This window comes from Erigeron canadensis, chromosome 2, assembly GCF_010389155.1.
Source record: "Erigeron canadensis isolate Cc75 chromosome 2, C_canadensis_v1, whole genome shotgun sequence".
In the NCBI taxonomy this organism is placed as follows: domain Eukaryota; kingdom Viridiplantae; phylum Streptophyta; class Magnoliopsida; order Asterales; family Asteraceae; genus Erigeron; species Erigeron canadensis.
In genome coordinates this window covers 29,560,010-29,571,910 of record NC_057762.1, presented here as the reverse complement: position 1 = coordinate 29,571,910, position 11,901 = coordinate 29,560,010, and the positions used below count along the sequence as shown (strand labels likewise).

At 30.4% G+C, this 11,901-nt stretch overlaps 1 protein-coding gene across 1 annotated transcript; it reads right to left on the bottom strand.

The window, feature by feature from the left end:
* Positions 1-7,865: 7,865 nt before the first annotated feature.
* LOC122588050 (probable pectinesterase/pectinesterase inhibitor 59) lies at positions 7,866-9,522 on the bottom strand. Its single transcript, XM_043760194.1, has 2 exons — positions 8,703-9,522; positions 7,866-8,598 (listed from the first exon to the last, which is right to left on the bottom strand). The coding sequence occupies exons 1-2, from the start codon at positions 9,520-9,522 to the stop codon at positions 7,904-7,906; spliced, it is 1,515 nt and encodes a 504-aa protein (XP_043616129.1). The 3' UTR covers positions 7,866-7,903.
* Between the last annotated feature and the right edge of the window lie 2,379 nt (positions 9,523-11,901).

Genomic DNA, 11,901 nt, shown 5'->3' with positions numbered 1-11,901 from the left:
CTCAGTGGCTCTCCCTGAGCCGGGCCCTCGGTGACCTACAGAAAAATATAGTGTGTATCTATACATATGTCTGGTATGGGGCCAAAACTTAAGACAAATGTTATCCCTACAACAACAACAACAACAAGAAGCATTTCTTGTTAATTACTACAGGTATAAAATCCAATTGGGACCAGATTTAGTATCACATGTACAGCATACCCATTAGTTGAAAGTTGACTTTTAGCTACTTGTGAACCCCCACCACTACCTGACCTCCAAGTATATTTCTATATATATCTAAGTTAAATATTAAAACAGCCTATTTCTTTTATATATTTAAGTCCATGAACCACAGTAAAGATTGATGATGACATATTAAATGAATTGTATACGTTACATGAATTTATTTAGATACCCTTTTATCCGCTTGGTTCCTGATACAGTTTGATGCCTGATATGTTAATATTAAGCAAGAAACAAAAATGATAAAATACAGAATTAGTATTTCAAAATTTAATCAACTTTACACAAATTGTCATAATTTGTATCTAATTTCAATCCTGTGTATAGTTCTGTCCAATAAAAACTTACAAGTGACAACTTATATGGTTATTGCTACATATATCTGAATACACATAAATACATAATGCACATGATTTGAAAGTTCATTATATACAATGATCAGGATTGAAGTTTCATACACTATAATAATTCGTGTAAAGTTGTTTGCATTTGAAGGTAATAATTCTTTAAATATAATACGGGATTTTGTCATTCTTGACGATAATCAATAGTAGGAAAAGTAAATGTATTCTCATTAGCCCCAATGAAACTTTTTTGTTAGGATAAAATCCAACTAACAAATCTAATTATAAAGATTGTGCTCGTTGAGTTTAGTTTAGCAATGTAATTGATATTTTGAGTTCTAATTCCTGAAACAGTTAAAGGTTTAAGTAATTCGAATTGAAACAGTTAAAGGTTTAAGTAATTCGAATTGAAGAAGCATTTTCAAAACATGTATATGTCTTTCTAAAATGCTAAAGTGGAGTCAACAAATGTGTTTCAAAATCAACACGAAGTCAAAAATAGCTTGGAAGTTTTATATATAAAAGTGTTACAAGGATATATATATACACTAATGACTTTGAAAGGTTCATTATTACTCATACAATATAATTAAGTGTAGACCAAATATAGCTTATATAACCAACAACAAGTCAGCCTAATAGTAAGGGAAATACTTGATAACTTTAGTTTAGCAATATACTAATATTTTGAGTTCTAATTCCTCAAACAGTTAAAGGTTTAAGTAATTCAAATTGAAGAAGCATTTTCAAGACATATCTATGTCTTGCTAAAATGCTAAAGTGGAGTCAACAAATGTGTTTCAAAATCAACACAAAGTCAAAAATAGCTTGGAAGTTTTATATATAAAAGTGTTACAAGGATATATATACACTAATGACTTTGAAAGGTTCATTATTACTCATACAATATAATTAAGTGTAGACCAAATATAGTTTATATAACCAACAACAAGTCAGCCTAATAGTAAGGGAAATACTTGATAACTTTAAGTTCTCAAGTTTGATCTTTGCTTAGCATAAAATCAATTCTTTTAAGGTACCGTTATTAATAAAGCTTAAAACCACATATAAAATAATAAAGATCATGTAAAAATTAGGATGAAAGTATTGTACCGACGTCATATGACTTATACAGGTGAGTCGGTTGATTAGAAATTGTGATAATGGGCTAGCAGGGTTCCTTCATTACCCTTTCTAAATATAATTTATATAAAATTTAAGTATTTGATAAATGTAGTTTAGAATATAGATTTTTTAAACAGATAAATTCTTAGCTCCAGAAACTACAGAGTACTTGAATTAAATTAAAAGGATGATGACAAGTAGTAGAATTATCAGTTAGGAAATACACATGCGTTTTGTACATTATCGATCGTTCTTCACTTACTGTATATATAAGTGGCGCTCCAAGACCACCAAAATATACCACTAGTTATAGAGTATTACTATTTTTTTAATAAAGTAAACTATAATCATTTTGTAATAGAATGGAAGTAGAGTTATATAGTAGTATGATTAAACAAACGGCGTTATGAAGGTCATCGTCACAAATACGTTTAGTTTCCACCACCGACTGTAATCATGGTTCCACCCTGTTTCTCCCTGTACATACACTTGTCTACTTACGATTCATTATCCATATATGCTCCAATTTTTTTCAAATTCAATAATATAAAAATTGTTAAAATAAAAAAAAATCTGATGAAATGTTCCCTCTTTACTATCCAACCCAAGGGTGTTGAAACTAACCAAAACTCAATTAACTTGACTCAAGCCGAATGGATTTGGATGAAACGGGTTGAGTTATTTGGGTTAACCCATATAACCTAAAGATTTACCGGTGAAAAATTTATAGTATGGGTCAACCCGAATAGCCCAACTAAAAATTTTATTTATTTTATATATAATAATATAATACATCAAATTTGTTTAAAGTATATATTCTTAAAAATTTGAAAATTTGGATTCCAACCCGGTTCATTCCTAAGCTGGTTAGGGGTTATCCAAACCAGATTAATTATTTCAACCCGGTTATTTTTTTGTTCCCCGATGTTAGTGCATTACAAGGAATGTTGCGTTTATATTTTTGGGAGCAAGTTGGGTGTTAGTCAACCTGGTTTTGGTGCAAGACTATGAATCCAACCCAATAATAGCCTTGTCAAACCCGGTTCAAGATTTGCTAAACCCGGATTAGTCAATTCAAACACTATTATAATTTGTCCAACTCGGGTACGTTTATGGCTAGTATGTATCTTTTATTTTCCGGATACTTATACATGATTGCACATTAAATCTAAATGTTTAAATTAAACAAAGACAAACGAGCCTAATCACGACATCAAACTTAATTTAAAATAGGGTTGTCGAAATTTTTTAACCTTAACCCGACCCACTAAAAATTTCAGATCAAAAATTTCAACTTTAACCTACAATCTGTCAACCCGAACCCAACCCACCAACCTAAAAAAAAATCGGGTTGACAGCCGAATTAAGGGTTGGTGAATCAAATGGCTTTGTGTGTTATTGGTTTAGTTTCGGGTCAAATGTGTCATATATTGTTTGGTTGGTGGGTCATATGGGTTGGTGAGTCAACCTATGAAAGTTTATCTTATATAAAATTATAATTTTTAGGTTGATGAATCGACCTATTAACCAAAAAACCTAAATTCAACCTAGAAATATAGATAAACTAAAAATATGGATACTGTACATCAACCTAAAATAACGGATTTCACCACTAAACTAACAATATAGATACATAAACTAAAAACCTGAATTAAGTTAACAGGTTGACATTTAATCTACACCATTAATTTTCTTTTATACATCACTAAAATAACGGATTTCACCACTCTTCACTAGAGAATAGAAATTCAATAAGTTAAAGCTAGGTTCCACGTGGTAAAATCAACTACTTTATATATAATAAAAAGTTTATGTTACATAGATTATCACCCTAACTTTGTTTAAATCTTTAAATATTCAATAAGTATTTATTTATTATATGTAGTTTAACTTTATATTATAAAAATATTTAAGACCTAGTTAATACACAAACTCAACTTTTAAAAATATATATAAGTAGATTTTAGGTAAATGAAAACAAGTATTAAAATAAAACAAGTAAAAGAATATATTTTTCTTTGCTAAAAATCACCGTGCATCATGAATTTCATTATACATTGCTATATAAATATCTTGTGCTTTGTGAATCTTCGTGCATCAATATTAATATTAATAAAAGGTCACAATTTTGTTTTATTTGTTTTACCTTAATGTTTGTTTTATAATAACCAACTCTTATATATATATATATATATATGAATATTTATACGAGAAATAAAAAGTTTGTTAAACTTTTAAAACTACATAAATATAGATACATGAAATTAAATTATATAATTTAGTTGAATTATACACATAATACATAAAGTATTTATTAATTAAAAAAGTAGATTGTATACCTATTTATACGAATCATCGATTGACTAGTTACCCTATTAGCTTGAACCATATATGTTTTGTCACTTTTATAGTTGAATTAGCATTCACATGGTTTTTTTCGTGTCGATATTTTAGTTATATATATTGTAATTGTCCTTTAGTAATCTATTTGTCATCCAGTATTTTACTAGATGGGTTTTTTTTTGAACGACAAAAATATATTTATATTAAAACAACAAAGCAAACTAGCAAGTCGCTAGTTGCCAAAGAGTACAATCCTTTTACATTTATTAGATGGTTTTTATCTATAATATTTTGCTAAAAAAAATATAATTTAATAATACATTTTGTTCGTTCCGAAACATTTTATAGAATTTTTTTGTTTTAATTAGATATAATTTCTTGGATCTAAGTCTTTAACACATTCATTTCTGCCAGAAATATCGAATAAAACTAAGAATTTTTTATTTTTTATTTTTTTTAACATCTTACAAATGTAAAACACCACACATCGTGATCTGATCTTTTTAAATTCCACTTTTTTTTGACATTGTTTTTTTATATTTAGAAAGTAAGGAGAAAAACGAAAAACCAAAATATGGTGGGAAGATTATTTCTACTTTTGGGTGCCGATATGGTAATGGGGCCTGAATACTTATGTTATTGACATGGATCTCTATGGTTGGTTGAATCGTAACTCAACCAATAACATTGCGGCATCTTCAATATTACATGGACCCACACGGCCACACCCTTCCTTTCTTTTTCTACTATGCCTTGTCGATGACCCTGTGAATACAATACAACAAAAATATCATGAGCTACTCTACAGTCCTTTTTGTATTAGCATAAATAAAAACATTATTAATCTGCTTAATAATTTTATAGCATATAAACATCATTTAGAATTGTAGATGTTTGCGTAATAATTTATTTAGATTTATAGCATATAAACATCATTTAGAATTGTAGATGTTTGCCTAATAATTTATTTAGTTATGTGTAGACAGTAAACAAATTAAATATTTATCTATTCCAGCTGAGGTAGTATTGTTCGAATCTAAAAATTTTTGTGAGGAAATCAAAACGTTCTGAGTACTAAATCTTTTTGGTTGTGGTCATAATTTAGTTATGAGTATATTTGGTTATGTTGTTTGTTGGAGATCGATAATCAGAACTCTACATTTAGGTGTGATCGCACAAAAATAGTACTAGAATCGATGATTCTTTAGAAAAGTTCTTGTGTCGTTGCAACCTTTGTTTTTAAGGTTGAGCTTGGATGTAGTGTGGTAGAAGGGGGTTACCTATTTTACCAAAGGTCATTATAAGAGACTTGACATTTGTATTATTATTTTTGATAGAAGTATCACAATATACAATTTTACAATTAATTGTACTTATCAATAATGTGCAGATGTAATATATATCTATCAAACAAGCGATACCAATATCATTTACCTATATACATAGGCAAATTTTCTTGAAGTACGTACATGTAACATAAATTTGATTTATATTTAATGTTATTTTTATTTTGTTGCAAAAGCGTACTTCTTTTGCATTTCTCACACACATATATATATATACGGGGGAAGTGAGTATGAGGTTGTCCCCCAACCATGGGGACCCCCTCACACTTGTTTTTAATAATCATAAAAATCATAGAGGGTCATGTATTTATTTAAAATTCAAACAAATATTAAAATATTTGTATGTGAGGAGTTCTCCATCTAAGCTTAGATGAAGAACAACCCCATACTCACTTTTCCACATATATATATATATATATATATATATATATATGAGTGAATACATAAATACCCATGGTTGTCAAACTCGTACGAGTCACGAGTCGACTCGTACGAGTCGAGTCAAAACAAAAGGAAAATGAGGCGACTCGATGCGATCACTCGATTTACTCCAGAATCGTAACATGACTCGTGTTTTGTAGTGCAAGTCGGTCCGAGTCATGTTCTGAGTCACGAGTCACAAAATAATTTTTTAAATTTCTTTATTTTTTAATTTTTTTTTAAAACATAACTCTTTTATATGTTTTTAAATTTGATTTGATTTTAATAGTATCTTTTATTTTTATCTTAATACATTAATATATTACAATATGATTATAATAAATACTTGCACATAATTATAAAAATATTATATTTTCAATGTGACTCTTACGGTTCAAGTCACGAGTCGAAAAATCAGATTTCAAGTCGAGTCGAGATTTAGGAGTCGACAACTATGTAAATACCCAAATAAGTGGAATATGGATAACACATCAACGAGAAACTATTATTAGCTTTTGAGATTACATTTTGTGAAATAGATTTTGCGCTTATCAATTACGTTATATGTTCTAAAATACAAATAATCTAAAAAAATATGTCCCAAAATACAGATAATCGAATTTTTTAGTCCCTCGATCAATACATAATTGATAACCCCTTATATTGTTTGGTGTCTTGTCTCCTTCTATAATAATTTATGTTATCAAATGATGTGTATTTAAGTTTTTATGATATTTGTGTTTAAAAGTATAATTTTGTCACCGAGATATATTCATATTGCTGTTATTCATGAATCATTTGACTTTAGTAGTAAATTACGAGTAATAATGTGGAGAAGCACGTGAGAATGAAGGTGATTACACGTGAAGCGTGACATGAAACTGGGTTGAAGGTTGACCCTCCACTAGTTGGACTTTAGTTCCACCCATCATTGCATTTAATTTGTACCCTTAACTTTGATTATGGCTGGTTGGTGTTCCAAATTATATCCATTGAAACATAACAATATACACTATCTCGTCATCTCATGTTAACTACAAGTAATTTGTTTTCTCAAAAGATAAATAAATCATTCATAGGATTTTAACTTTGGCTCATCAACTTATAAATTGTGTAAAAAAACTACATGGGCTTAAGTAATCGTACCGAGGATTTACATGATGATAAATTGATAACCCATCAACTTATAGGGTTATTTACTTGTATTATATTTTTAATATATCAAACAAAAAATGTTTTCTCTATCTTCATATATATTGAATCGATCATATAAATCGGGCATAACCATGTTCACTTTTATACTTTTTTTTTTCCTTTTGTTTTCCATCCAAAGTTTTGAGTTGTGGAATTATTACCGTATTTACTAATAATTATTTGATTTTAAAAACCAGAAATCATGATATACTAACTTGAATTTACCGATTAGGTGTGATAGACAATCATAAAATATGAATTCAATCCATCAATGACATGTAGCAAGTAAATTTGCCATAATTTACATATGCATAATGTGGCTACTTTTCATAAAAGCGTTGTCTTTCTATGCTTGTGTAATTAAATTTTGCACAAAGAGCATATGGTATAATTAAGATCAATTAATATGTTTCTTTTAGTGGATGTTAATAGTAGTGACTTTATGTAATGAATTGATACAAATAGTTTACATTAACCCAATAACAACATGATTAACTACCTTTAGGTTCATATGTCTTCTTCTAAATCATGCTAAAAATTAGCTTTTATTGTTTATACGTGTACGGTGTACCTATTATGTGCAACTAAATTTAGGCATTTTTTTGTGTGAAAATATCTCTTTTAAAATTTTAGCCAAAAGCCCAAAAAATAACTACTCGTATAATAAAGATTGGCCCAATTCACAGGCTACAGCCCAACATTTGAATATATGAAACCTTGATTCAAACAGCCCAAAGAAACACCAAACACCCTTTATTGGACTCAGCTTAAGCACAAAAGCTATTAGAATCTACAAAAGAATTTAGTTAAATAATGTACAATTGTACACAAATATGAAATATTCCTTTATCAATCAAATAATGAGATGTACATGAACAAGTTATCACTAACATATAAATTATGTTCTTACAACCCAGCAATGAATGGAACTTCAGTAGCCCGCAACCAACCTCGGCCCGATATGAGCCTTTCCACCGTGAATTGTGATGCTTCACTCGGGCTATCTATAATATGGTATCCGGGCCATTTGACCCGGTCCCGGGTTGCTGCACCAGGCCCAAAGTTCGCATATTCGCCAAAGTACAATGTACTAAATGCAAAATCAGTATTACCCCATGGTGACCATCCTTGTGGATTGACATGAGTATCAATAAAAGTTTTCATGAAAACGGTCCTTGAATACTCTTGCCAAGGTCGTCCCAAATAGGTTCTCACCGAACCTACCACAGGTTGTAGGTCTGGTGCAGCCATAACACGGGAATTATGAATTGAAATTCCTGTGTTTTGAAAAGGATCACCGCGACCCTGAGCCGTTATCATATTAGCTTGTCCATTCAACGGTCTTCTAGCTAAAATCATACAATTTTGAAATACTACCGCCGCGTTACCAAAGATAATATCTACGGTACCATAAATGTAACAAAGTTTGTAAAATTGTCGTTGCGATAGAGTGAAAATCGTGTCTTGATAACCTTCGAAGCTACACGCATAGAAAACCGACAAGTCGGAAGCTGACCTCAATGCCACTGCTTGTCCTTTTCCCGGGCCTGCGGTGTTTCGGAACGTTATGCCCCGTGCCATAAATCCGGTCCCATCGACACCTTATTTTATTCATAATCATACAAAAAACATTCTAGTTAATTAGTTATAAGACCTTAATTAATTATGGACTTAAAAATACATATATTTAAAATTAATTTCTTACCGACGGTTGCAGTGCTGTAAGTTGTAAAACCTCCGGTCATGCTCCGGTCACCGGTAATAATAGTGTACCTCAATCCATCACCAAGAAACATAATATTTTTCATATCATTTCCAATATCTATATTTTCTCTATAAACACCTCGTTTTATATATATAATAAATCTCCCTTCTCCACGGTTAATACTTGCTGCATAATCAAGTGCGGATTGTATGGTCTTAAAGAAGCTCCCTTTGGCCTGAGACACGGTCACGTTCGCCCTTTTGTAAATCGACGCCGATTGCATTAGTTTTCTATCTTTCTTAGTAACCCAAATTGGGAAATCCTCCATTTTGTCAGATTTTTGTGTTTGATTCAAGAAAACCTGATTGATTGCCAAGTTATTACTAATCATTTCTGTCAAGTTGCTTGTTTTGATAGGAGAAACAAAGCTTGTCAAGTTCACCTCACGCGACCCGGAAAAACAAGTCTGAAGATTTGTCAACGCGGCACTTAGCCACGTTTGCGCATCAAAATCGGAGATTTTATTGTTTTTGAGACCGGTTAAGGTTTGGTTGAGAAGGATAATGGTGTTGTTGACGAGTTTGTAGCAGTCTCTCCAAACTTCTTTCTTGCGTTTGCCCAGGCACAGTTTCTCCAGGTTGGTTGCGCAACCTCGAGTAATATGTGCCTGGTCTAATGCAGCTTCCAAAGAGACCATCCGGAATTCACTCTTATTTCGTGGCAGGTGAGCCCTGCCATGAAATAAAGAATACATGCAATGCTTTGGGTGTGGAGTCGTGTGACACCATCTACTGACGTCATCATCATTATGCGACTCCATGCCTACATTCCTTAATGTAAATAAAAAACCTAAAAGTATGACAATCACGATTAAAAACGATATAGCTAGCTTAAATGGACTCATTGCCATATAATGAACTTGATTAGCTAGTTTTTGATTCCAAACACTTCTATTTAAAGATTTTTGTTAATTAAATTTAAACTTAATAGTCAGCCATGAAATGTGTAGTACAAGTTTATTGAAAGTTGACATTGCAAAGTAACGATAAGTATGTGTTTACAATCTTCCATGATCCAGGTTATACGTATCAAGCTGCCATTTTCCTGTCAGTAGAATAGAATAGAATTTATGTTGTTTTAAAGTATCTTTTCATGATTGTAGAGTATATTTGTCTTGGATCTGTGTTAATTTCATATGTTTTGTGTATTTACATCACATAAACATTAGTAATATGTTTATCAGGTTAACATATAATCATGTACATATCTTTAGAAACTAGAGTGGTGTCCGCGCGTTCCAGCGTCGACAGTCTATAACGTTTTAGACACCGTAACGGTTTATAACATTCGGTTTTCATGAGATGCATCAATGCAAGATCTAACCGTATATGTCATTCAAAAAATAAGTCGCATATTAGGTGCAAAAAATAATGAAGTGCAAACACTAACCATGAAAAATAATCAGTTACAATTTAGGGGAAAAGGTAATTATTGTTTAAACATTTTGTAATATAATCTATGACAATTAAAATGTTTTTTCTTATCCGTAGCAATACCTTCAGCAATAATTTTAGAGTTATTGGGGAATTTATAACAATAGGGGTTTTAGGTAATTGTGAGGTTTTTTTATTAAGGGTAATTTCGGAAGTTTAGGGATAAGGTGTGTGGAGGTAGTTTAAATGTAGAGGGTATATGAGGTAATTTAAAGGAAGAGAGTTGAATGGGTGAGGGGGTAGTTTATTTATATAGGTAGTATAGATGAAATTTAAAGTAATTATGATTATATTTTTTATTTTTAGTTAGTAAGATAACTTTTACAATTTTTTTTATCATTAATGTGTATAAAATAATTTTAAAAATTCAAAGGGATATCTTTTAATATATAGATACGAGCATGGTACTCGTGCAATGCGGCGACAGTAGTAGGGAAGACGATCTGCTTTATTAGGGATTTTGGGTAGTTACGTAAAGGAAAAAAAACAAAAAAGTCCAAGGGCAAATAAGGTATTCCAAAGCCAGAAATATTTAATAGGGGAGGGAGATTTGCTTTATTATGGAGTAGAAATAAATTATTGACCGTTTTAGGAATATTATTTTTTTAAAGGGGATAACTTAGATGATGTTAATATTATTTTGGTTGGATGATGTTGTTCTCACAAACCATTAAAATCATGGGGAGTTTTTTGACATGTGTAGAAAATGATTTAAGTGAGTTTGTGAGAGAAACATCATCTAACAAAGATTTTAGATGATGTTAACATCATAAATCATTTTCCTTTTTTAAATATGTCTACAAAGTTGAATATAATCATTTATAAATATCCCTAATATATTTAGTCAAACTATTGTTTTAAGTAACTTTTAGTCTAACTATATCATATCCAATCGAATCACTTCTAAACTTAAAAGTTTGGTTTTGTGTTTCTTTTTTTTTTCCTAATATTATTTTTTTTAACAGAAAATGGGATTGCAAGTTTGCAACACACGCACAAATGGTTTTGTGTTTCCATAGATAAGTAAAACACAATATAATTATTTCTTTTTAATATTAACTTTATTTAAACCAATAACTAACACGTACAATGCGGCGCCGGTGAAGGAAACACGGTAGTGACTAGTGTCAGCAGTAACTGGTGTTGATGACAGCAAGTAATATGAGCTATTAATATAAATGTAATTGTTATAAACCTATAATGGTTAGTATAATTATTTTAATGAAGATGATGATTTAGAAAAATAGAAGCAGATATTTTCATCATATCGCATACAATAACTTTTAACATTTTCAATAATAAAGAGGGATATAATTTTTATAAGTTTGTATAGAACTATAGATAAATCAAAAACTACAACCACTAGAAAATCATCTTAAAAACTAAATAGTTGATGGTGACCTGGATTCCCGTACATGAGAGGATATCGTGTCTTTGAATCACCTACACTTCAAGCAACAATTCACAAAAGGAACTTTTCTTCTCTTTTCCTTTCTTTATTGACAATAATAATAATAATTAAATTATATTTCATAGAGTGAATTGCCAAATTCATCTTCTAATTGAAAAATAAAAATAAAGTATACATTATATAATTAATATAAATGCATGGTTGTATAGGTTTCTAATAATGTACGACTTGTAGATTTTGTAAAGAATGCGTGACAACTTTCTTGTTGATAGTCTATCATTGATACCTGCAGTAG

Excerpts from the sequence above, each read along its gene's own strand:
- LOC122588050 (XM_043760194.1), bottom strand. The coding sequence starts at position 9,522 with ATGGAGTCGCATAATGATGATGACGTCAGTAGATGGTGTCACACGACT. Across the intron at positions 8,599-8,702 it reads TTACAGCACTGCAACCGTCG|GTGTCGATGGGACCGGATTT; the intron begins GTAAGAAATTAA and ends GAATAAAATAAG.